General features: G+C 52.1%; 1 protein-coding gene across 9 annotated transcripts in view; it reads right to left on the bottom strand.

The window, feature by feature from the left end:
- The window catches only part of RALGPS1 (Ral GEF with PH domain and SH3 binding motif 1), a 275,163-nt gene that overhangs the window by 34,155 nt on the left and 213,913 nt on the right, over nt 1-27,095 (bottom strand). For all 9 annotated transcript variants that reach the window (XM_078061794.1, XM_078061792.1, XM_078061793.1 and 6 more), the window contains 3 exons: nt 19,629-19,766; nt 17,213-17,306; nt 12,672-12,739 (listed from right to left, as the gene is read on the bottom strand). In XM_078061794.1, coding sequence (XP_077917920.1) covers nt 12,672-12,739; nt 17,213-17,306; nt 19,629-19,766 — 300 coding nt within the window. The remainder of the gene's footprint in view (nt 1-12,671; nt 12,740-17,212; nt 17,307-19,628; nt 19,767-27,095) is intronic.

The raw sequence follows: 27,095 nt of genomic DNA, 5'->3' as shown, positions 1-27,095 counted from the left end.
GTAAAACATAAAAACCTGCACAGGAATAACATAAAGCGGTCCCAGGAGAGTAGATATCTCTACAGGGAAGAAAGGAAGGATGGGGTAAGAGGGATTTTTGCTCTAGTTAACGTTATTTTACTTAAAAAAATATAAAACAAATATGACAAAATGTTAGTTTGTGTTAAATATGGATGGTGGGTACAATGGGTAGTCTCTACGTGTTCAATATTTCATTATTTAAAATGAGAATACTTTAAAAACACGTGGAGGCCTACTGTGTGCCAGGGGCTGTGCTGGAATCTTCTGTCTGCCCTCCAGATTTGTCCTGCACCCTTTTCCACCCTGTGCTATGAACTGGGAGCTGCGCTATGGGGCCTAGGTCAGTGGGCTCCCTGCCCTCTGGCTCCTTGTTGGGTCAGGTCTATGGGAGCCCTAGCCAGAAACTGGGGAGGAAGGACAGAGTCTGTGGTTCCATATCCTCCAGACTTTCCTTCGGGGTCACCCCTGAGAGGCAGCAGGCTCCCCAAGTCCTCTCTGCTCTGGCTTTTGTAACCCCTGCCTCCCTGCACTCCTGTTCCAGCCCTGGGGTGCTGTGCTGTCCTTGGGGGTCCGTATACCCTGCCCGCGTCTTTATAAAGAGCCCCTCTCTGGAACTCTCCTGCGACCCCCCACTGGGCTGTGCCACCTGTGTTGTGCTGCGGCCCTTCAGCGCCTTCACACTTAACCCACACAACACCCCTCTGAGATCCAGGTTATTAGCCTTAATTCACAAATGGGGAGGCAGCAGCTCAAGAGCTTAAGCTTCAAGGTCAGGAGCTGGTTGGCAATGTCATCTAGGCATTGTGAATCCATGGAGTAGACACCTGGGACCACCCACCCAACACCTCCTCCAGGAATCCCCCTTCCCACCCCCGATGGGCTCACAGGGGAGCCAATGCCAGACCAATGTGGCCTTGCTCCTGGCCCCGGATAGGGATGGACACCTTCCCCAGGATTTTCAGATTTGAGCCTAGAACATGTACTTCAGCTTAGTGTCTGTGTGCATCTTCCCAGGAAGGCATCCCACACCGCCATCAGCTCTACTTGTTAACCAGGGGATGTAGCAGAGGCATCGGGAGAGTGTGTGAGAAATGGAGTTTCTCGGACCCATCCTGGAGGTTCTGATTTCATTGGCCTCAAGTGGGTCTGGTCATTGCTCTCCAGGTGATTCTCACACGCACCCCAGTGAAGACATTCTGCTCAAAAGTTGGAACAAAAGCAAGCTCCGTCCTGGAGGAAACGTCTCGTGTGGTTGCTCCAGAGAGGAAAGGGAAGAATGGAAGCCATCCTGCTTTGTTTTTGTTTTGCACATATTGCTCAATAAATGAATCCATGCAGAGGATGGAATTTGCCTTGTTTATCAGTGGCATGGACGCGGGATTACACTGTCTGACTCACCCTGGCTCCCACCATGGGTTCAGAAAGTATTTTGTAAAGGTCAGCTTGCATTGCTCCGCCCTCTGTGGTTTGAACTGGAACTCGACTCCCTGTGTTGTCGTAGTAATAATAATGGTGATAATTATGGCTGAGTGTTCACCGGGGACTGGGGCCCGCGCTGTGGGGGCATGCTGCCCTCCATGTGGGGGGTTCTCCTAGCAGCCCTGGTTCATAGGTGGGAAAGCCAGGGCTTACGCAGCTGCCACGTGCCGGACTTCAACCCAGGGGTACACCGCTATCCCGGTGGTGGCGGGGCAGGGGGGCGTCTGGCAGTTCAAAGGTCGGGCATTAGTGAAAACCCGAGGCAGAAGAGACAGTGTCACACGTGAGGTGATCTGACAGAAGCAGGTGGTACTTCGTCCAGGAACCGTGTGTTGCATAAGGTCCAACTGCTACTCTTGCAGGTGAAGGTGGAGAGGACAAACATCTATTATGCACCAGCTGCATGCCAGGCTTGTCCCAACACTTGACCATCCTATTTCACTGACTCGCAGGCAGTTGGTAATTTTACAGTCGCCATTTTAAAGGGACATTCGAGGCACATCAGGTCACGCGCTGGAGGGGCGCTGGCTTCGTTCCCTCAGCTGGCCGTGCATGCTGTGCTGTGCCTAGAGAGCTGGACTCTCCAAGCTCTCTGATAACCTCCATGGCTGTCCCGCTCACTCCTGCTCACTCCATTTCTCACCTGTCTCCGGGTGCTTCCCGAATCCCGGCGCTGATCCGCATGTTCTGGCTCTCCTACGCCTCTGGATGCGCCCTTGGTTTCTTCCGCTCGGCTCCTGATTCTCCCTCCAGGACAAGGCCCAGATCCGCCTCCCTCTTCTTGCTGCTTTGCACGCTCGGCTCCTGATTCTTCCTCCAGGACAAGGCCCAGATCCGCCTCCCTCTTCTTGCTGCTTTGCACGGCCTTGGGAGGCCTGCCTGGCCTCAGATGGCCCTCAGCCCGGCTGAGCGGAAGGGTGGGAGGCCCAAGGAGAGGAGGCTGTGATCTGCCTGGGTCCATTGTCCAAGCTGATGCTGCTGTGGGTGTCCCGGGTCTCGGCCACTCCCACCCCCTGCATTGTTGACCAATAGCCTGGTCTGACGCTGAAGCAGAAGAATTTCCATTCAGTTGGGACTTCGGGACCGGGGTAGCTTCTCTGCCAGTAAGTGACGCTCTCTGCTACTGAAAGGCCTCATGTTCCTGCCCCACTAAGCCTGGGGTGGCCACCACGTCACATCACCAGGGACACGTGTCTTCTGGGGCCGTTTCTCAGCTGGGAGCTGGCAAGTTTGTTTCTCCATGTCCCCTGGGGCAGGGGCAGGGGCAGTGATAATGAGCCGGGGTTCTGGCCTTGCTTTGCAGAGTGTGGTCCCCGCTGCCCGGCCCGATATGGCACGAACAGCTGGAAAAACTGACCATGTGGCTTGACTATCTCAGAGGATTGCTCTATTTTTCCTCAGCATAATTTTTCCATGAATAATCTTTAAAGCTCTTTAAGTGGCTGTTTCTTTAGCAGTTTTATTGGAACATATGAGAACTGACAGTCTCTGTGGGGAACGAGATACCATGTTGAAAAAAAAATCTGGTTTTCATTACATTTCTCTCAAGAAACCAACAGGCTGCCCAACAGACCACTCATTGATTGGAAGAGAAAAGAGCACAGGGCCTTCGAATAATAGCTTTGCAGTGGGTGGGAGTCAGGATGATGAATGGTCCTAAGAACTCAGGGTCCAGAGGCAGACAGATGTGGGGGCTCTGGTGTTATCTACCACTTGCAGGCTGAGTGACCTTGGGAAAGTCACCTGGCACCTCTGAGCCTCACTCTACATCTGCAAAACAGGAACAGTGGCCTGACCCGGCAGCCTCCTTGTGAGGAGGAAATGATACAGCATCCCTCCCTCCTTCCTGAAGCAAATGTTTCCTGACCCTGAGCCAGCCCTGAGCCAGGTGCTGGTCAGCCACACTGGATTAGAGAGCTGATGTTTTGCTTTCATGGGGTTTACAGTCAAGTGGGGGCCAAAGACAACTATGCAGATAATTACACCGGGGAGGGACCCATGCTTTGATAGGAGGAAAGAAATAATAGATATGATAATAGCAATAACTACACCAAAAGGACACATGCTTTGATTGGAAGAAATAACAGATATGATAAGAGCAATCATACTACACCAATAGTATGATTACCACGCCAATAATGATGGTGGTGATGGTTAACAGCTGATCTACTTTGCACATCTACAGGTGCCAGAACCCGTGCTAAGCCTTTACACAGGTGCAAGAACACTGCCTCCCAGGGATGATTGTTATCTCGACGCTACAGTGTGGGACCTGAGGTCAGAAGGGTTAAGGAGCTTGCCTGGGCAAGCAGCTGGTGAGCAGCAGAGCTAGGAGCTGTGCATCTGAGAACACGGGAAGGTCAGAGAGGAGCTGGAGGGTCTGACATCCAGGCTGGCCCACGAGTTCCAGCCGATGCAGTGGTGTATGCAGAAGGAGCAGCAAGGGCAAAGACCTCAAGATGACAGACAACAGAAGCTACTAGAGAAAATGCAGCGAGCCAGCCTGGCAGAAGAGCTGAGGGTGGGCACTGTGCGTGCGGTGGGGGAGCAGCCAGAGCTGCAGGGTCATGTGAGGGGCCTGGAGTTTAATGAGGGGAAGGTGTAGAGATTTTTAGGAGGAGTGGTGACGTGCTCAGATTCGTTCCCTTAAAAGCTCACTCTAGCTAAAAAAGCATGTGGATGGGGCCAAAATGACAGGGCGCGAAGGAGAAATGAGGACGAGAGGTGTGTAGGAGGTGGACCAGCAGGGGTATGGTGGGAGGGGCACTCAGGGCAGCCTCGGTGGAGGCTGGTGCCATTCACTTAGGCTTGGGGGGCTGATGAGAAGTTCAGATTGGGACTGATGTCTGGAGGCCACTGGGTGCGGTGTTCCGGAGACAGATGGCACCAGGGACAGATGCATCCAGACAGGGGTGTGTGGAGCCCCAGGAGTGGGCAAAATTATCCAGAGTTGGAAACTCAGTGAGAAGAGGGAAGGCCTGGGACAGAACCAGCGTTTGTGGGATGAGAAGAAGACAGGCTAAAAAGGAACTTGTGTAGAACCAGAGTCAACAGAACAAATATTTGAGAAAAGTGTCATTTTAGATTCATGAATCCTTGGGCTTCACTTGTAATTCTAGTGGAAGGCGTCAGAAGCGATGCACTGTTTTCCTGGCCAGCAGCCCCGTCCTCAGCTGTCACTTCTTACCCCTCAGAGGCACCTTGTGCAGGCAGCTCCCATCTTTGGGGCTGGAACACACTCTCCTTGCCTTGGGTGCAGGTGTCTAGGGAGAGCAACCTGGAGGGGCCGAGCCTGCCACCTGAGCCGGCTGGCCCACGCCGGGAGCCAGCGTCCTCCTCTGCCCACCCATGTGGACCAGCAGACAAGCCTGAAACACCCCAGAAAAGACCTTCTGCTCAGCCAGATGTTTCTCTCAGGAGAAGGGAGAAATGGCACAAGAACTGTTGACCTGCCCCCTTCGCCAGGGGTTCAATTTGCGACGGGAGGGCTTCCACTGAGATGCAGGCCCAGTGCTGCCGGCACACATGTCCTGAGTTCTCAGAGAGGGCAGTGACCCCCATCCTTGGGGCCAGGCGCTCCAGTCCCTTGCTCTCCAGCGGCCTGCACTTGCCTTCACGGCACCCATCCACTTGTAACTAAGGAATGAGATGGGATTTCCTGTTGACCAGAGTCTCCCATCAGCACCAGCTCAGGGAGGCGGGGGCCGTCCGGGCCAGGCGTGGGGTTCTGGCTACAGAGGGGCGGGCTCTGCGGAGGAGGACGGGGAGCCTCGTTCCCACGGGTTTCCAGCAGCATCCCCGTCCCTGCCCTGGGTCTGCACTGTCCGACTGAAGCAGTCTGGCAGCCGGCAGCCGCTCACAGGCTACTTTCCAAGTCTTGCACACTGGAAGTTAATGGGAGGCAGCTGTGGCAGAGGGGACTCGGAGTCACAAGACTCGAGTTCCAGTCCAGCCTCTGCCTGGGCTGCCGGGAGCTCGGCGTCCAGGCTCCTCGGCCTCCCGAGCCTGTCTGCGTTGGAGAAGGGGAGTGACCGTGGCTGGATCTGAGGCTCCTGACAGCGTCATCGGAGCACGTGGAGCACGTGGCGCACGTGGCGCACGGGGTGAAGGGGGTTCCTGGCTTCCTGACTGTGTGTGCTGCCCTCCCCGGGGCTGCCCTCTGGCACTCGGGGACATGGGGCCCTGTGCACAGAAAGCCCTCTCAGGCCAGGTTTCATGGGCGAGCCTGGTCAGTGTTACAATCACACACATTCTTTGTTTCTCATACACGCAGCTCTCACGGGTCCTCACCGTGAGCCAAGATCTGGCTCACACATCATTCAGAATGCCCCGGGTCATTTCTTTCTGAAAAATGGCATCCGATCCCCCTTCAACAGTGGTGAGGCCCAGATGCTTTCTCCCTGGAGTCAGAGCAAGCAAGGCCGGGGAAGCCACTGGTGCCATGTGCGGAGCTGGGCCACAACAGGGCAGCAGAGTGGGACGGAAGTGGGCTGGCATCTCTGTTCCTCTGCTTGACCTTGACTAAGATGAGAGACAAGGAACAGAGCAGATGTGAACTTCCAGAGTGGAGAGGCAGACACTGGCTTCTCAGCTCTCAAGCACCTCCCCTGAGCCCCTTAATCCATCCTGAGAATCTAAAAGTGCTAACGGGGGAGACTATGGAAAGGGGACTCCCCACCCCTGCCCATGGGGTGCTCTCTTTTTCTGCTCACTACTCTCCAGTGGAGGGGGAAGTCTCCACAGACCACTTGGGGAGCTTGAAATATGTCCCCAGCAGTTGGGAGACCCAGGGGACTCCTAGTGCCTTACTCAGGCATGGGAGCCCACACGGCCCCAGCCAGAGGACAGCGGTGGCCACACCAGGGCTAGCTGCATTTGCAGGCCTGTCAGGACAAGGCTGGGTGTGGCCTCCCACCGACCACACTGGCCCCCTGTGAGGACAGCTGGCATGGAGTTAAGGGCTGGCAGGGACCCAAGCAGCAAGGAGCTGGCAGGGGCACAGACTCTGTGAAGGAGCTGCAGTAGTCCCAGAATGGATTAGCACATACCCCAGCCAAGGGACCTGGGGACCTCTGAAAAACCCAAGAAACCCATGTGAAGAAGCATCAGTACACCAATTGTCACCTGGAGGGTTCCAAGACAGCAGCGCCCACTGTTAAGACTGTGTCCTTCGCCCCAGGCCCCAAGGTTAGCAAGCCAACAGAGAGAAAGGACGTCCCGGTGGGGAGAAGGGCCAAGCACCCCCAACCCTGACCATGAGCCATCAGGCCCCAGCTAGGGGGAATGAAGAAGATTTAATGCCAAATCAGGTTTGGAGTTGTGATTCTTACACAGAACCGGCCTTCTAAGAACTAAGCAGGGACAGTATGTGACTCGAAAGTGTCTCTAGGAAAGGCCTGGATATGCCAAGGTTGTCATCCAAGGCAGTGATGACTGCATAGACACTGTACTTTCTATTACTGTACTGCATAGACACAAAGGGCAATGGGGGCAGAGCCCCGAGTGCTCTGGGACCCTCAAGTGCATCCCTCTTGTTCCACGCATGGGATACAGGTGACCAGTCCAGACCCCTGAGCTTAGAAGCTGGCTCTGCTCCTTCTTCCATAAGAGAGATGAGGGGGTGAACGCCCCAGTACCCCCCCCTACAGAACAAGGCTATCGGCCCTCACCTCACAGGGTAGGGGTGAGGGTCCCGAGTGAACACACAGGAAGCGCTTACAACAGTGCCTGGCAGCAAGTACCAGCTCAATGCATGCCAGTTCCCGTCACCACCACCATCACCACCATCACCACCATCACCACCACCACCACCATCTCTGAGCCTCTGTTTCCCTACCACGAACCAGCTGGTGTGGTGGTTTCAACACATGTCCACAAATTCTCAACACTGCCCCCGTCGAGTGGTCAGGTCTGCGTCCCCTCTCCTTGGACCTGGGCGAGCCTGTGTGACTGCCTTGACCAACAGAGCGTGGCAAAAGCAAGGCCACGTGACTTCTGAGGGGGGTCACACAGATGCCATGACGCAGCTTCCACCCTGCTCTTGGGACATTCGCTCTGGGGGAGCACTGCCAGGTAGGAGCTGATGACTCTGAGGCTGCCATATGGTAAGGATGCCCAGCCCACGTGGGAGGCCACACGTACATGTGTTCGGCCCCAGCTGTGGCCCCGTCAACAGCCAGCACCACGTGCGTCCAGATGATTCCAGCCCTAGCCACTGAGTCCCTCTCAGCCTTCAAGTCCTTCCGGCCGAGGCCCCAGACACTGTGAAGCAGAGACAAGCCATCCTGACTGTGTCCTGTCCTATTTCCTGACCCACAGAGCCCATGCCTGTAACAAAATGGTGGTTCTGTGCCACTAGGTTCTGGGGTGGCTGGTTATCAGTGGTGGTACCCGGCGCAGCTGGTGAGTGGTGAGTCGGACTTGGGGGGAGGGCCCTCCGGCGCCCGGTCTTCTGCTCTGTCGGCTGTGTGGTGCTGTCCCTCCATCAGGACAGCATCGGAGCCTGCCCTGTGCAGGCCACGAGCCAGGGATCCTGAGTGGCAGGCATGTGCCAGGCGCTGTGCTGAGGGCTTTCCTGGCACAGCCTCAGTCCTGGGAAGTAAGCCTACGTGAAGTATTTATTCCTACGGCCATGTCACCGATGAGAAAACCAATGCTCGGAGGGAGTAAGCCGATGGCCCAAGGTCCCACAGCTGAGAAGGGCTGGAGCCGCGCCGTGAACTCAGGTCTGCCCGACTCCAAAGCAGGGCTTTTCCCCAGAAGGCAGTAGGACAAGGAAGACATAGAGGTATGTGGAGAGCAGGTCTAAAGGTACGAGTACAGAAACCTGAGGCCCGTGCTGAGATTTTCCACGGCCTTGCTTTGCTGCCAAGGACTCTTGAGAGAAAACCTGTCAGTTGGTTCAGCCACGAGGAGGTGGGGCTAACAGAATCTGGAAATGTCTTCATCGGTTCCAAGGCACACACAAACATTACTTGCCCCCTCTGGGGGTCAACGTTCTTTATGATTTTTGCTCTCCAGGAAAATATTAGTTCATTTATATAAACGAAACATTACATCCAGGGGGGATGGGGATTGAAAACGTGGCATTCCTGGCCCTCTCTCCTCCACAGCCCAGAAACTGAGAAGGTTTCTCCATTTCCGTTCTCACAGTCTATTTGTTGGTGCGGAGCTGCCGGCACGGCCGCTCCCCAGGGTGGAGAGTGGGCAGCTCTCTGTGGGGCGCAGGGGCCATCACAGACACGAAGGGCACAGCCTCAGCCCGGACCACATTGACATTAACCAAGCCCTCTGAGAGACCCAAGTCCCGGCTCCTCCCAGTGCTGGGTCAGCAGGTCTCAGTGCCTGAGGCAGGCGAGCTGGTGAGAGAAGCGGGCAGAGCGACACGGAAGGGTCAGGGAGCCCACCAACTATCTTGGTCTTGCTCACGCTGGCCTCCTCTGGCTCCTTCCAGTGCCATGCCTCCTTGCCCCCTCATGGCTTTTGCTGCCTGTCTCACTGCTAAAGCCTGAGCTCCATGCGGGCAGGTCTTTGCCTCGTTCCACTGGGAACCTGGCTCATTGCAAGGGCCTGTCACAGCAGGCCCTTGGCCTGGATATCCTGAGTGCACGAACCAATGAAGGCATCTCGGGTCCTCTCATTGGCAGGTGTGCGGGTGGGTGCCTGACTGCTGGAAAGGGAACCCAGAGCTGGAGCTTAAACCCCCATCCCGAGGAGCTGAGGGAGGCTGCGTTCCTCCCATTCCTGGGACTGCAAGAGGCACATTCCTGTCCCTGGGCCTGACCGGGCTCCTGCCACGCAGCCTGGTCTGATTGCCAGATGGGGGAAGGCCTCCTGGGAACTGCCCCTCTGGTCCCGCCCTCCGCAGGACCCCTCGGCTGTCCCAGGCTGCAGCGGTACCCGCTTCTCTGTCCTCGGAGAGGCTTCGAGGCTGAGGGTGGGAAGCCAGGACCACTGAGTGCATCGGAAGCCTTCCAGACGCTCCCGGGCCCTCTGGTGATCAATGAAAACCTTAACATCCTGCTTCCAGGGCGGGAGCCAGGGCTTTGGAAAACTGGTGGAAAACACTCCTGTGAGCCGGGCTCGCAGCACTGTGTGAAAGTGCCGCATCAGCACTTCCCCGGAAGGGAGTGTGGAGTCAGCAGTCCGCAGCCCCGGAGCTGCCTCCCAGAGCCCAGCGCCTGAGGGGTCCGGCCAGGAGCTCAGAGACCGGGCAGCAGAGGCCAGGCTGGAGAGGCGAGGACAGGCGAGCGCGGCTATTTCCCCAGGGCCCCTGAGTGCCAGGCTCTGGGGACGCCAGGCAGGGTCCTTACATTGGGGGGAAGGCAGACGTGGGACAGATATGCACAGATAACGCTTTAATCCCCACAGGGGGAAGGGCTGTGGAGAAGTACAGACCGGCTCGGCAAGAGCGCAGAACACTGGGTTGGCAAAGTTTCTGTAAAAAGCGAAACGGTGAATATTTTAGGCTTTGGAGGCCACAGGGTCTTTGTCCCAGCCACTCAACTCTGCCACTGTCACGGAAAGCACACAGACAATATGTCAGCGGACGGGTGTGGTCCAATATAAAAACAGGGGCGGGCTGGATTTGGGCCATAGTGTGCCAACCCTGGTGTAACAGGGGCCTGACCAGGAGGGCGGGGTGCGGTGGGAGGAAAGCACCCCCGGGGCGGCGGCGTTTCGTGCAAAGCCCAAGGCTGATTCAGTGACAGAGGCACAGTCATAATACTGACGACAATTGCATCATCCTAGTAAAGTTACACTGTGTGTCAGGCACTGGACGGTTTCACCCCCGTGGTCCCAGTAAGTTCCCACAACAGCCATGGGAGGGAGGCATTATGGCTTTTACAGACGGAGACACTGAGGCTTGGCAGGTTCGCCGACTGTCCTGTCTGCTCCCTCAGAAGCCGAGTCCTCCTCAGCTCAGCAGTCACTGGAGTTGGGGACACCTTTTCTTTCCCAGGTCCCTCCGCCTAGAGGTGCTGGGGCCTCACTGCTCTTTACATAATTCCCATTTCAGCTTCATTAAAGTCTCTTCGTATGAGCCGGGGTGTGGTGGGGGCAGTAATTCTCTTTCCTGCCGGGATTCTGACTGATGTGGCGGTCAGTTAATTTGCTGGGTTCTGACCTCACACGGCTAATAAATGACAGAGCCGATGGAGGGGACAGTGGCTACAACACGGAAGTCTGGTGGACCCTGAGGAGGCTGGGCCAGGGGCCGGGTCCTGGCTCCCAGGCCCTGGTTTCCATCGTAGGCAGGGGTCAAAAGTCGGTCCAGCTCCTCCTTTCCTGCCCGGGGCTCAGTGAGAGGGCCAGTTCTTGAGGCCCCCAATTAGCAGTGTTGGTTTTCTGAGCTGGTCCTGGTCTACAACCTCCGGCCTAGCAGCAGGAGCTGGTGGTGCTCAGTACAGAACCGGGCTGGGGGCACAGATGGGACCCTGGTCTCCTCTTCAGGGAGGAGGTAGTGAGGCAGGTGCTGGTCAACTGAAGGGACCATCTGGGTCAGACAGATGCCTGGGGGAAGGGGAGGCCTCTGCTGCCATGGCTGAGGCTCGGGAGGCGAGGCTGCCTGGGCTGCAGGTGGGTGTGCAGGGCACTGGGGAGGAGGAGGCTCTCTGAGGCTCAGGGATGAGGCTCCAGCCATAAGACCCCTCTTGTGCTCCAGGCTAGTGTGCACCAAAGGCCCACCTGGAGCCTCAGCCTGGTCCTTCCTTCGTTTCATCCATTCATCCATGAACCCTGGGAGGCTCGAGCATCTGTAGGGCACAAGCATTATGCCAGGTGCTGGAGACTCATCCAGTGACCCATCCAGTGACCCATTAAGTGAGGCCCAGTGACCAAAGAGAATAATTACAAATGGGGGTGTCATAAAGAAACGAAGAGCTGAAATAAAGTCTCTCTGAGTTTAGAACGATGAGCAAGAGCCAAACATGGAAACGTGAGGGAAAGGCATTCAAGGCATGTGCAAGAGCCTGACTGGAGAAATTTCCAGAGGCCTCACTTCTCTCAGGCAGAGAGGAGGCTCGAGTTTGGCCTGTGGATGGAGAGAGGCACTAGAGAGAAGCAGAGCTGGCCCCTCAAGGCAAGGCTAAGACCCTCCCTCTGCCATCTCTCTTCCTGTGCCACGCCTTGCCCCCCTCATGGCTTTGCTTCCTGTCTTCCTGCTAAAGCCTAAGCCCCATGTGGGCAAGCCTTTGCCTCGTTCCCTGGGTACCTGGCTCACTGTAAGGGCCAGGCTCACAGCAGGCCCTCCCATCACTCCCCGCTCAATGGCTCCCGCATGCATGGAGCGGGAAGTGGGGACGGGTCAGACACAGCAGGGGCAGAAGTAATGGAAGCCTGCAGCAGGAAGGGGACCTAGGAGATGAATCCTCTGGCACTGTCCGGAGGGTAGAAAGAAAGTGTGACTATGGGGGCTTCTTGGCACGCAGGGAAGGCCAGAGACTTGGCTTATCCTGTTAAGGCACGCTAACCAGATAAGGTGGCAGAGGCCTCTTACTCAGACTAATTTGAAGGAGACTAAAGGGCAGAAAGCTTTTGATTTGAGCCCACTCTGCTCCAGAATTTTGGCATTACCTCCTGAAGAAAGTCTTGAATGGTTAGCGTTTGCTACCGTTCCTTCTATGGCCCTCAACAATTGCTTTAGAATCCTGCTGCTATTACCTACATCCCTCTGATGGGAACCCTGTCCCCAACCCCCTTAATCACTAGGGACACTGTTTGTATGTCCCAAATACGTGAATAAAGCTGATGTTCCAGGAGGGTGACCCATCTGTGTCTGGAGGCACCAAGTCCCCAGGCATCCCATGCACCAGCCCCCCTCCAGGGCACATCAACCCAAGCCTGGGCAGCAGGCCCAATGTTAAGGGCCCAGGTGACTTGGAGAAGAACCTAGGATTTTCTCTACCCTGTGCATGTTCCCAACCTGGGGTTCTGATCTGGCCTCTCTTGGGGCTGTTGGGTCCCAGGCTTTTTCAGGGAGCCCCAGCCCAGGGGTGACCCACAGGGGCCTCATGGATTAGGAGCCCGGAAGGTTGGTATACAAGGGCTGCTAGGACCGTGGAGTCTGCCAACCTGCAACTCAACTGGGCCCTTGTCACAGTCAGGGCCAGCCCCAGCAACCATGCTTGGGCCGTGAGTGGGTGTGTCCCCACTCGAGGCGGCTACAGTACCTGCGAGATCTTCCTTGGAAGAGACCAGTCTCGGAGAGCTGCTTCCCGGTTCAATTCTGAGTGACAGTCTGGAAACAAAGATTTTCATGAGATCAGAGGGGCTCTGGTGTATCAGAGGGGGACTGATCACATGTGGGTTTGGACTCAGGAGACAGGACTGCTGCTAAGCGCTAGAGTCTCAGAGCCCAGGAGCCCTTTGGGGTCTGCTCCAGATCTCAAGACAAGCCTGGGGAGTAGGTACATTTATTGTCTCCTTCTACCAGATGAGGAAACAGCAGTAGCAAGGTTAAGTAGCTTCCCCAAATTCATGGGCTAGCGAGTGGCAGGGCAGGCAATCCAACCCAGGACTGGCTGACCTGAAATCAGGGTTTTTAATCATTACACTGCACCCCCTTCTCGGAGGCCCCAGAGAGGCACAGGCAATGGACGTGTTATGAGGACTGGCACCTCAATAATAATGATAATAATATTATTATTATTATTATCTTTTAAGCACTGATTATGAACCTCTGGGTGAAAATGGTGGAGTGAAGCCAGATGCCAGACTCCCCCTCTCCCAACAAAACCAACAAATAATTAGGAAGGCTTAGGAGTAGAAGCATTTACCAGCTGCAACTCAACAAGAAAAGGGGCATGAACTGAAGCCATGAACTTCAGAAACTTGCAGCCAAGGAAAGAAAAGGAGGATTGCGGAGTTTGACCAAGAGGTGTGACACAGCAGGGCTCGCCCTCCGAGGCTTCTCCGTAGGTCTGAGCAAGAGTCCCTACCTTTCTCCCTCTTCAGAGTGGCACCAGATATTGGCAAGAAATGGATGAAATGGGTGGACAGCATGGTGGATACTCTGGCAGAAATGAAGGTTCCCTTGAGGGGGTGATTCGAAACCTGAGGGCACCCCTTTCTGGAATGGGATGCAGCCCCCAATGAGGTGGAGGAAACCCTGATACAGGCCTTTTAATAGAGCCCCCACATCTAAAACACACTGCGTGCTCCCTGCCTCGGTGGGAGTCTGAGCCCTGCATTCCCCCCAGGCTACAGAAGAAGGTAAAGACAAAGCACCCTGACCTCACAGCACGGCAGGAGGAAAAGCCAGCCCACCTCACATACGTGGGAACAGGGCCAGATGTCGACTCCCTCCATCCAAGCCATGGAATATCCAGATGGAGCTTCTCAAATGGGAGGAAGACAAAAAGAAATGGTACGGCAACCTAGCAAACATCCTCTCACACAAAAAAAGGAAAGAAGAAGGAATAGAGCAGTGTCCACATCGCTCAGCCCAGGAGGCAGCCCCCAGGGATACAAGGAAATCCCCCCAAGTGCTTTGAGCAGGAGAACAGCTTATTTGGAACATGGGTTGAATAAAGCAAGACCTGAAAAATGAGATGATGACACAAAGGAGTAACATGGAAAGGGAGACTGGGGTCCTAGGGGACCAATCAAGGATCAGATGAATATCTAAGTAGAGACAGATTGTCTGAGCGTCTGTGAGGAAAAGACAGAGATTATAGCTTCTAGGAAGAAGCTAGGGGACACGGAAGGCAGAGAGCACCCAATGTATGGATGCCTGGAATCCCTGAAAGAGGAAAGCCAAGAAATGGCACAGAAGAAGTCAAAGATAACCCAAAGAATCCCTCTGAAATGAAGAAAGGGCATGCCATGTTCCAGGGAAATTTGGTACAGAACACTCCACTCTGAACCATGCCTCTTGTTGTGCCTTTGAACTCCAAGGAATCCTTCACCCACCAGGCAGATAAAGCGAGTCACTTGCAAGAGGAAAGGATCAGACTGCTCAGACTTCTCTACAGCAGCATCTGGTGTCAGAAGACAACGGGAGCAGGGTCTGCAAGTGCTGGGGGAGAGGCGCAGAGGCGCGCGGGGCTGTGAGGCGAGGCCGTCACATGCGGACGTTTTCACGAGGGAAATCAGAGCGTGCAGGACTTGTGAAAACCTGCCTCATGGGGAAATCCAGCTAAATAAGGGAGTTGTTAAAATAACGACTCCAAGAATGGAAAAGCTGTGGAGGAACACAGGTGGTAAGAGTTGAATCTGTTTAAAAACACTAACCAGTAGGAATGATGGTTCCTGAACATAATGTGTATGACATAAACTTGGACTGTGTAGTAATAATAACACGACTAACAAAAAATTGGAAGATGGTGAAGGGGAAGTGAAGGCGGGGGAGAGGGCTGACATTCTCATCTTTCGTAACCAGTCAACTGACCCTGTGCACAGTGGAGACCTGGTTAAAACAGGACTCACTGGCTCAAACCTCTTCATGTTTTTCCCGACCTCTCTTAGTAATCTTAGAAGGCTCTTTTAGGAAATTATATCTCTTGTGCTGAAGAAATATTTATTTGAAGAGCAGCTAATTCCTTACATTTTATTTCAGCTCCTTTTTCTGGTTAAATTAAAATACTTTCAATTAAAAATAGCAAGTGTAGCATGATCCAATTTTAATAAGTTCTATCATTCCATCCAACCATCTGTCCATCTTTCTCTGTGTCTCTATGCACTTCCTATGCATTAAAAATGTCTAAAATTATGTTCACTTAATGTTAAAGGTCATGCTTTCTAAGTGGTAAGAATTTGGGTAATTTTTCTTAAATAAGATAAAATGGACAAAGAGTCGAGAAAAATAAGCACTGTTTGGGGCCCGTGGCACAGTATCTCCCAAGCAGATGGGGGAGGGTTTTCAGAAATGCTCCATCATCACGTAATAACAAAGCCACTGCATTCTTTTGGGTGGGGAGCACGTTTTGGGACATGAGTTGGGCCGTCGGACATGGGTTCCTCAAGCAGAATCACAAGCCCTGCATGTCCTGTGTCACTCAGAGCTGGGGCCTCCCTGGGGAGGGAACCCATCCACCGTCCGGGCCCTGGCGGGGAGAGTGCAGGCATCTTCCCTTGGTTTGCCCACTTGGACCACAACAAAGGGCCTTTGTAAAATCCAGGCTGACTGGTTAGCAGTAAGCGCAGGGGGTGTTCAGTGTCCTTCAGAATGGAAGGAGTAATTACTCACGACCTGCAGCTTGTCCAAGGATTATCTCATGGTCAGAAGTATTTATAGACCATTTTTCTCCTTAAAGGATTAGTGTTAATGAAAAACTGCTGTCTCTTTAATTGTACTACAGACACATGAATGGAAAATATTATCCCAGAACCTAAGTGGGAATAATTTCACACTCTGGGGTACTCTTTTCAGGAACAGCAAATGCTTTGTAAGCAAAATGAGCTTAAATTGTGGCAAACATAATTTTAATGGTAATCTCTGGCCTTCATCTGTTGTTGTTACTATTATGTAATAGATCACAATTTCATATTCTCCTCTGCTCTAACAAAATATTATACAATAACAACTAAAGACATTATGTCTATGTTCCCAAAGATGGCTAATTATTAGAACCACCCAGGGAGCTTTGAAAAAATACAAATTTCCAGGCTCCACCACAAACATATGGATGGTTATAAAGCCTCCCAGGCGATTCTGATTCACAGCGAAGGTGGAGAACCACTACTGTAGACATGGCCAGATGTGGAGCTGTTTCAACAGCCATCCCCAGGGTCCTAGTGAGCACATCAGGAGTGACCAGAGGTGTCTCTAGTGGCCACAGTTCTCTACAATTTTCAGTGATTTTGATGAAGACCAAGTAATCAAACTGGTCAAATTTCCGATACAAAGCTGGAAGAGATAAAAAATATATATATTGGATAATGGGATTCAAAGGAACATGACACCCGGAAGCAGCCAATAAGATGAGATTTGAAAGAATATATGTAAAGTTGGCATTTAGGGGGAAATGATCAGCTACCAGATGGCTGAGATCTGCCTTGATATATCAGGTCATACGAAAAGTACTGAGACTCTTGGTTGGCCTCAAGCTCAAAATGAGCTAAGAGGATATCCAATCAATGTGGCAGACAGAGTTGATCTGAAAAATCCTCCTTCTCCCTCTAAATACATAGACATGCTGGATAAATTCCCAGGTGCCGCAAATGAAGAACCAACTGAAAGCCAGAGCAGGGTGAGGGGAAGATGAGGACAAAGGGCCCACAGGTGTCTTTGTGGGAACCGAGTCTACTCCAAAGGGCTGCGTGGGATGGAGATGAGGCCTCAGCCACTGCCAGATGGTGAGAGTCCTGCAGAAAGCTGGGGCCGCAGGGAGCTGCCTAGTCCACGAAACAGGCTCTTGAAGAACTGTCAGCCTAGAGGCACGGCTGGAGCGCTGCCCTTCCACCCAGCGCCATGAGCAGGGGTGGGTGGGGGGAGTCACTTGTGAGGACCCGGAGCACAAAGCCTGCACCACGCACAGCCGTGGAGTCCAAGTTCATGCTGCCCATGCAATATGGGAAAGCCAGGCCGAGAAGCTGACAGAACAATGTCCTCAGATCTACAGGCCTGGGCGGCTGGGGCCAGAGGTCGCATTACGTGCTTGTGCTCGTGTGTGCTGGTTTACGGGTGCTGCTGTGGTGACCTTTTGCAAGCCCCGCAGGTGGCAGCTCACTGGTCCCAAAGGGGACAGGAGGCGAGAGAGCGGGCACTCACTTGTAGTTGTCATCTTCCACAAACTTCTGGAGCTCTTCGATGTAGCGTACGGACTTCAGGTACTTCTGCACGTGGGGCAGGGTTGTGAGGTGATCTGCAACACACGGACAGAACCCACAGGCTTCAGTCTCTCCCCAACCCCGAATGAGAAGTGTAGGAATCACTGATTCAATCTGCCCTCCAGGAGTGCCCACCTCTCAGATGGCTGGGCCACAGACCACAGACCCTGAAGTCACCACAGTTCCTTGGCTGGGGAGAGAAAGGCCCCCAGAACAGACCAGAGCTGGGTGTCTGCGCCCTTAAACAGGTTTCCACTGGGGAAACTGGGCAAACCTCTCATCCCCTGCATGACAGGAATGAGAGATGAATGAACAAACCCCATCCAGCCCAGTGCAGAGGTCCAACCCAGGTCCTAGCACAGCTTGGGCTGGAGCTGCTCCATCCTGGGAAGAGTGGGAGGGGCCTAGACGCCTGGGCACCTGTGCTGCACCAGGCTATGTACCAGGTGGTTTCCAGAAGGCATCTGCTTTAACTGTCACACCTCCCTCATTTGGGGGAAATAATATGCCCACGGCACAGAGAAAGAAACTATGGCAGGTGGCAAAGATCACATCATTGAGACGTGGCAGAGCCAGGTTTCAACCCTGTCACCGGACGCCTCGGCCACACTGCATCCCACCTCTTTCCCAGATACCCTCCACACACCTTCATGGTCCCTGCACTCCAAGGGGGTCAGAAATCCTCTAGAGTCCTCTCTGCCATTCCTCATGGGGTGGGACAGAGCAAGCTGACGGAAGAGGGGGAGGCAGTAAAGGGGGCTGTGAAGAGGAGCAGAAAGGGGGTGGGGAGGGCCCCTCACACTTGGGGACGTGCATCCAGGTGCTGTGAGGAGCTCCTGGTGGCCCTGCCCCTTAACTGCAAGATTTGGAACAGGTCATTCTGTTTCTCTAGAGCCTCAGTGTTCTCGTCCTGGGGAAAATGACACCTGCTTCACGAAGCTGATGACATCTGAATGAGGGTGACAGTCGTACGAGGATTTACTGAGCTCTAATGAAATGCTGGATATGCTAAAGCCTCTGCACGCATTATGTCCCCATTTCTACCGATGAGAAAACCTCACACTTAGAGACGAGGAAGTGACTTTTCAGGAGGCAGAGCTGAGATGTGAGCCCGTGTCTGTCTGACCCCAAAGCCGTGTGTGTAATCGCCCTGCAGGCCAGTGGGTCAGCGAGTGCTGACTTACTTGTGAATGGAAAGGGCCTGGGCAGGGGAGGACTGTACGGGGAGTCTGAACCCCTCGCTTCTCCTCCAGTCAGGACAGCTGATCTGGAAGCACCTGTGCAGGGGTTTTGGGCGGGGGGGGGGGCTGGCTTCAGCTTCAGCAAGCCCGCCCCACAGAACCGCACCCTGGCTTCCCTGTGGCCTTCCCAAACGGAAGCTGTTAGTCTTCTCGTGCCCTTGTACCGCATGTGGGGTTGACTGCATGGGGGATTGGTTTCCTTCCTGTCCCCCTTTGCTGCTTCCAGACTTTTATTGCTCCACCAGCTTGTGAGAACCCAGCTCCGCAGAGGCACATTTCTGCAGCTCTACCACCTACTCCCCTCTTCATTGCTGACTCCTCCCGGCTGGCGGACCTTGTCATTCTTGCCCCTTCCTGGGGACCTGGACACCTGGCTCACAGTTGCGTTCCACACCCCAGAGTACACTGTCATCCTGGGTGAAATCAACATCTGCATGGATGGCCCATCCAGTGTTCTGACTTCTCTGTTCCTCAACCCCATCTCTGACAACTGGTCATACTTTAGATCCGGTCATATGTAGCAGAGCCTGGCCAGTTTTTACCAAGTCATCTCCCTTTTTCTGCTAGGCCCACAGCTAGATTACAGTTCCTAGCCTCCCCAGCAGAAGTGATGAGCACCATGTACAAATCTGGTCTGTAAAACCTACTCTTGTATGATTCTCTCTCCTCCTCCATCGGCCAGATGGATGCAGAGTCCACTAGTGGACCCTGAGGCCATAGGACATGGCAGAGCCACAACATGAAGGAACCTGGGTCCCTGAATCCTCTTGGAGGAGAGCTGCCCAGGGGCTGCCCACAAAGCTCTTCATGGATGAATGACCTGGGAGCCAGAAAGACCTGGGCCCCACCGCTCCCCAGATGTGTTATCTTATTAGACAAGCAACTGAACTATTTTCAGCCTCGGTCTCCTTGTCTGTAACACAGAGATGGGAACAACTAGTTTTCACAGTCTTTGAGGATCAAGCCTGTGGGTAAAGGGTCCAGCACATGTTGGATGCTCAAGATATTAAAATGAAGAGCTTTGTAGAGTTTTCTAGAGCTTTCTCACTGATAAGGTGCTGAATCCAAATTTCAGTGATGTAAGATTTCACAATTCCAGCAACCAGGGGTACTCACCGTAGCTGCAGGAAACTTGTAAATCAGCAATTATTCGGAGAATATTGTTCATCTGATTGGATCTTTGTTCGTTTTCCATGATGCTGCCCGAGGCAGGATATGCAGAATCAATGTAGATTAAATCCAGAAGATAGATCCCTAAAATTAAAGAAGGTATTTAGTAACGGTGGGCACTCATCATGAATCAGAACAAAATAGCACAAAACAGCACTGCTGTGCTAGAAGGTATAAAGGGTGACTTATGGAAAACCGAGATACTATTCTGACTTCACTTCCAATCCCGACTACTAATTTCTCACATAGACTGCTCCACTGTAATCAAGCTTCTGAGTGACAACCAAAATGAATGCTAGGAAGATTTTAGCATTTCTAGTTCATATACTCTCCAGCCACAAGGAGAGTTTTTACCTGTAACCCAACTGGAAAATAACAGGACATGAAAGGGACAGATACTTGTATTTTTCACCAACGATGGCGTTGGATAGATCTAAGGTGTCCTATCCAGGACAATGCCCATTTGGACTGAATTCGGTTTTTTATTTATTCACTTAGCTATGTGTCTGCCTCTTTTTCTATCTACACAAACACACATGCACACAAACACACCCCAAAATCACAAATTAACTAAAAGAAGAAATAAAAAAAAGCAATAGTCCTTGGTACAAAGAACTAAGGCTAGATAGAGAATTTTCTTGAGGGTGCTTAACAAGAAAGTAATGTGTGATATGAAAACATGGTTATGACAGGCCAGTGGTGAGCCTCGGCACAGCCTCCCGGCATCACCCCAGCTGGGATTCGGCCAGCAATGGGAGGGGAGGACTGGCTGTACGGCATGATCCACGCCCCAGGCTCTCTGGAGGTGTGCGTGGACAACGGATGGGACGTCGTCCCAGCAGCCCTCCATAAGCACTGCCACTACATCTATGATACCGGTGGGCTGAGCAGGAGTAGCAACATAAAGCAGAATTCAAGGCAGAAAACACTGGACAAGGCAAAGAGAAGGAACTGATATTAATGAAAAGCACAGTTGATTGAGAAGATGTAATGACTACAAATTTCTATGCACAAAGCAACACTGCATCAGAATATACAAAGCAAAAAACTGCCGGAAATGAAGTGAGTTCAACAAAGCCACAATCATAGAAGGAGCCTTTGGCATGTCTCTTCCAGAATGTGTGTGTGTGTGTGTGTGTGTGTGCACTTGTGCATGCTCACATGCACGCAGCTGTGGGCACGTGTGTAACTACAAAAATATACACGCATGTGCAGGTATATATACGTATCTGTGCGTATATGAATATTGAGTAATGAAATTAACAAGCTTGGTGTTATATAAATGAAAATAATCATTCTTTCCAAATACCTATGGAATACTTACAAAAATTGGTTCTATATTAGACTATAAAGAAATGCTCAGTAAGTTCCAAAAAGTAAATGCTGTATTATCCACATGCTTTGACCTTACTACAATACATCTAGGATTTAACAATAAATATAGGAAGAATTCTAACTGATTAGAAAACACACACACACACACACACACACACACACACACTCATATGCAACTCTCAGGTCAAAGAAAAAGCAAAAAATATAAAACAAACTATTTGAAGATAATGTCAGTAAGAACACTATATATCAAACTGTATGAATTTGACCAAAGTGGTACTCAGAGGAAAATTTATAGCCTTAAAAGTTTACTATTAAACTACTAAGAATTATGACAAATACAGTTAGCCCAGTATTTAAATATAAAAGTGGGTTTTTTTGCATGGATGGACAAGCACTGCACTGACTTATACATGCATTATCTTATTAATCCTTACAACAACCCATTTTATAGAGGAGGAAAAGGAAATGCAGAGGCGATGTATAACTTGCTCCAGGCCACACAGCTGGTAAATGATGGAGGTGGGAGTCGAACCCAAGCCTGCCTCCCCAGAGCACAAGCTTCCTGCCATCACAGTGGACCGCTGGTGCTGGATACCATGAGTCATTCGTCTGCTTTAAAAATAGCTACACATTGTTACGGGAAACCATTAAATCATAGAAACATATGCTAGCACTTCTAATTGGAGCCATTTCTACTTCCTTTCTTTCTAGTGGCACCATGTTTCCAAAATTTTAATAATTAGAAATAATTTCCCTTGTATGGAAGCTCCAAGTTTTGTAGGTTGAAATCCACAGATGGATTCTCTCTTTGGATCTTGTTTTGCCTCTCCCTTCTTAAAAATGTAATTCAGTTACCTCCCCAAGGATTCAGCAGAGGCAATCCTGAAAATCCCATTACTGCTTCAACCACAACAAAAAGTATCCTCTGGTGCCGAGCATGAGGTGGCGGGATAGGGGACACGTGGCACCTCTGTTGTAGCTGCAAAATCTGTGCAGACTTGAACCTAGCTGACTGAGTGGCAGAACGAAGGCTCAGCTAGAAGCAGAGACTCTGGGGAGCAGGATAAGGGAAGGGGGGGTGGAGAACGGGGGCTTCCGGAAGCTCCACGACAAGCTGGGAACTTACCTCTTTACCCATGTGACCCTGCCATCAACCCCTGAGGGTGGAGGAGATAACGAAAGCTCAGAGAGATTAAGAAACCTGTCTAGGGCTCACAGTGGGTATGTGGGAGTGGAGCCCAGGTCTGTCCGGCTCCAGCGCTTGTGTTCCGACCCACTCACTGGCCTCAGAAACACACGGGGAATCGGCTTTTCTCAAATAACACCCTCAGCCTGGAAGGCTTGTTCTGGGCTGCCCTTCGAGGACTGAAGCTGGCCCCTCTACTTCTTCTCAGGTCCCTGTTATGCAAAGGGAGGCCAGGAGATGCTCTCCTTCTAAGGGGTGGCACACCATTTCTAGCCCCCAGTGCCCGCTTGCACCCTGGGGGGGCACAGGGAGCTCACTACTCCATCAGGGCTAATTCCCCCTCCACAAAACATGCAGACTCCAACATCTGTCTACCCCCCCCAGGGCCTGAGAGTACAGGCCAACACCGTGACACGCTGAGGATTGAGGGGGGCCTCCCCAAAAAGGCCTGTCCCCAGCAACCTGGGCAGACCTTGAGCCTTGGTAATGCCTGCACAGAAACTCCATCTAAACATCCTTTCAGTCCCACAACAGAAACTGTCCCAAAGGCAGCAAATCTTTTACAGTTCATTCTGTGCAAATCCAGGGGCAATCATTTCAGCATAGTTATTGGCCCATAACTGGAAATATTTAAAAGCCTAAACCGTAATGAAATCGTAAGCAGAGTCACGTCCCACTTGCCCTGTGCCTGCACTGTGGTCAGGCACCACTTACAGTTAGTGCTCGCAAGTGCAATACGACACTCATCTGCATCATTCGTGTATTTAACGTCTGATTCCCTCATCAGACTTCAAACTCCTCAGAGCAGGAAGTGGGTCTTGCTCCAGAGCTCAGTCCCCAGCAGCTGCAAGAGAGCACGCAGGAGCTGCTGCCTGAACACTAGCTGAATGAAGGACTGCATGAATAAAGGCAGATTTTATGTAAGCCACACAATAACCTTGCGAAGTGCATTACTACCCCCGTTTTGTAGGTGAAGATAGAGACACCGAGAGTCAAGTGCTAATAATAGTAAAATACAGAAATAATATTTTCATAAATGTATTTAAAATCCAGTATTTATTTCCTTTTTAAATTATTTTATTTGAGTGTAGTGGACATGCAATGTCGCATTAGTTTCGGGTGTACAACACGGTGACTCACGAGTTTATACATTCTGTTGTGCTCACAGGTGAAGCCGCCATCCGTCACCACACACGCTGTCACAGTATCACTGACTATATTCCTCCCGCTGGGCCTTTTACTCCCGTGACTTATTCATTCCACAACTGGAAGCCTGTATCTCCCGCCCACCTCACCCTAAAATTTAATATTTAATCAAATTAATTTAATATTTAAGTAATAACAACACGGAGCACTTACTACGTGCCAGGTCCTAAGCTAAGAGCTTTGCCCAGATTACGGGATCATAACAATAACACAGCTGCCACAGAGGTTTTATCTCGCTCTTTACAGAAGTAGAAACTGAAGCTGGGAGAGTTGCTTCGCCTGTGTGAGGCCACACAGCTGGGAAGTGGCCGAGGCAGGACTGAACACGGGTCTGTCCCGCCATATTGTCAGGCCTTCGTTTACCCCAGTCAGGTCTTCTGGTGCCCGGCAGCCAGTGAGGCAAGATGGGGGCGTAGCTGGACCCGGAGGTACCCAGGCTGTGGCTCTCCCTGCCTACTTTCCCCTGTGGGGTCAACACTCTCCAGGGGGCCTCACAACTACACTGCGGCTACCTCTCCACGTCTCCCATCTCCTCCCCTCTGCCTCCCTGGCACTCACCGTGGCATATCTATCCCAGGTCCTGCCGTCACTGGGCCCACCCAGGCCCGAAGGCCCTGCTAGCTCCGCCACGGGACAGGCAGCAGTGGTGTCCGGTGGGGGGGGGGGGGCATGGAGCCAGGAGACTTGGAACCCTGGCCTTGCCACTTCCCAGCTGGGTGGCCTCAGTTTCTTGACTGTGATTCGGGGTAATGAAGGTGGTCATGAGGAGTCTCCTGGCCCCGGGCCTGGACCGCTGAGGTGCCCGAGAAGCTGAGCTGACCCTGAGCCTGCCTCCACGGCCAGGCCCCACTTGGAAGAACATCGGGACGCCCATGGGAGGGATGCACCCCTCTGGGTTTGCCATAACCGTGGATGGCGCCCAGATGCCGACCACGTGGCGGCCACCCACCTCAGACAGGCCAGTGCTGGGAGATTCCGTCTGGATTGGGACGGCACAGCTGGGATGTCTCAGCTCCCGTCCTATTTATACAGAGTTACTGCAGCAGACGAGGCTGTGTTAATGGCCTTGTTAAGATGGACAGTAACTGGACCAGCCACTGGCCCTGGCTGCCACAGGGCTGAGCAACGCCAGAGCCCAGGGCTAGACTGGGAGGTGCAGACGCCTTGCGGGAAACAACTGTGCTAGTAAGAGCCACGGTGTGCGACAGGGAAGGCTGGCCTCGCCTGTGCCGCCACACCCACAGGCAACCGGCACTGAAGGTACGCTCTCTACCTTACAGAGAGGAAAAGTGGCTTGCAAGTGGGGGCAGCAGGATTTGCATTCAGGCCCATCTAACTCCAAAACCTGGGGACAGAGAGCCATGCTGAGGGCTGGGGCCTGGGAGTCGTTGGCCGGCACGGGGATGAGGGTCCCGGCTGCCCAGGCTGCGGGCTGCCCCCACGCCCAGAGGATGCTTCTGGCAGCTGACATCTGCCCCCGTGGCTTGCCCACCTGCAGACTGGACCTCCTCTGAGATGGACAGTTACCCAGAACGTACTTCTGCTCTGCCCCCTCCTTCCACATGCCACACAGGGCTCGGTGACACCCTGTGGCTGTGCTGTAAGTGCCAAGCAGACTGCCACGGTGGGGCACTCAGCCCGGGGGCCGGGCGTGGGCAGCCCTCAGCTGGCTCTGTGCTGGATGCCCTCAGGGGCATATGGCCAAACCTTCTTCCTGCCGGTGAATGCAGGGGGCCCCCCACCAGGGGTGTCCACAAGGCGCGCCGGCCCTGAGGAGGGAGCGCCAGGCTGACAAAGGAGGTGCTCTCCTGAACAGACACCTTCTCTTAAGCTGAGGGACACCCATGGTCCGTGGCGCAGAGCCCGCCTGAAGCTGGGCGCCCTCCACGTCCCGGAGCCAGAGCTGCGGCTGGCACCCGGGCTCCGCCACAGCCCAGAAACTCACTGCTCTCTTGTTTCTCCCATCGCCACCCGCCTCACTTCCATCCCAAGGCTGGTTTTGGTTTTTCTCACACAGCTATCTATTTAATAAGGAAAATTCTGCTGTGTTGAAGGGAAAAAAAACCCTCCACAGCATAAAAATATGCCACAGTTCCATCTGACACTTTCCTTTTTCTCTCTCCCTTGCCTTTAAAATTTGAGACGAAAGACTTTTTTCCATGTTCTCCTGCTCTGCCTTGAAAAGATCACTTTCAAACTTCAGAAATGAGGAGCGCTGGCACCCAGAACTATACTTGTGTGGTTTGATCACATAAACTGTCTTGATAAATTCCAAATGAAATAACAAAGCAGCAACTCGTTAGGGTGGTTTTTTTTTTTTTTTTTTTTTACGAGAGCACAAAGCAATTCCACCTCCCGCAGGAGGAGATGTCAGCAGGCAGCTCAGGCTCCCTGTCAGATGCGGAAGACTGTGGCTTTTACTTAGTGCCCACTAATTAATATCAATCATGCAAAACACAGACTTCAGGACAAATCCTCCCTTAAAGAACAGTCCTTATATGAAATGTGTTGGAAGCTCACTGACGTTGAGACAATTGTTTCCCAGGTCTGCAGAAAGGGGGCAGACCCAGGCAGTCACATGTTAGGTGGTCAGAGACCATGTTTCTTAGATGAGCACATGGACTCATTTATTTCTTGGTGTTGAGGCTAATGAATCACAAAGGTACGTGGGCAAAGTCCTGCAGCCTGCACAGAATCCTGGGGTCCAGGGGAGCCAAATCTCCTCCTGGCTCCCCGAGGTGAAATGAGGACACAATCACAGATCCTCTCATGCCATGGGGATTACCTGGTAATCCAAGATGCAGTGGGGTAACCTACTGTTTGCTAATGTTCTCTAGGGAGCTATGGGATTGTAGAGCAAATGCCAGTATTCTGATCAGCAGTAAGAAAGGGTGTGAGGAGGAGGTATTAATCTGGTTATTATTATCTGGCTTGTTTTGTGCTAAGTAAATTACACGTACTATCTCAATGAATCCCTCAACGATTCTATTGGCAGTGGAAAAGAAACTAGCATCTGTGTCTGCCTAATATCTACCCCAATTCTTTTGGAAACAGCCCTGACTTTTCCTTTGGGAGAAACTGTACCTCCCATACTCATAATCCATGTGGTTCTGGTAAACCTGGAGCAATTCCATTCCTTCCCCTGCCCTGGGGGTAAAAACAAATTTTAAAAATGAACCATTTGGGTAAGAAAAAAACACTCCAAATAATTCAGAGATGAAAGAAGAAATTAAAGTTAAAATCACAAACTATCTGTATACAGGATACAGTCAAAGCTACAAAATGCTATTCAGAGAAAAATCCATAGCTATAAATGCTTATATTAATAATTAAGAAAGTTAAAAAAAGAAATGAACCTAGTATTTATTACAGAGAACTAGGAAAAGAACAAAACAAAGCAAAAGGAAGTGGGAGAAAACAATTAAAAATACAAAAGCAGAAATGATTTTAAAAAGTAAGGCCTGTAGGGTGATAAAGCTCAAAGTGGGTTCTCTGAAAAAGTCAAAGTTGACAAATCCTTTGGTATGTATGATGGAGGAAAAACAAAAGAAAGAAAGAAAGAAAGAAAAAGAAAGAAAGAAAGAAAGAAAGAAAGAAAGAAAGAAAGAAAGAAAGGAAGGAAGGAAGGAAGAAAGAAAGGAAACACAGATGTATAATGTTAGGGATGAGAAAGAGAATATGAT

This window comes from Halichoerus grypus, chromosome 14, assembly GCF_964656455.1.
Source record: "Halichoerus grypus chromosome 14, mHalGry1.hap1.1, whole genome shotgun sequence".
NCBI lineage: Eukaryota > Metazoa > Chordata > Mammalia > Carnivora > Phocidae > Halichoerus > Halichoerus grypus.
The sequence above is the reverse complement of the archived record's forward strand: the minus strand, read 5'-3'. Positions and strand labels throughout refer to the sequence as shown.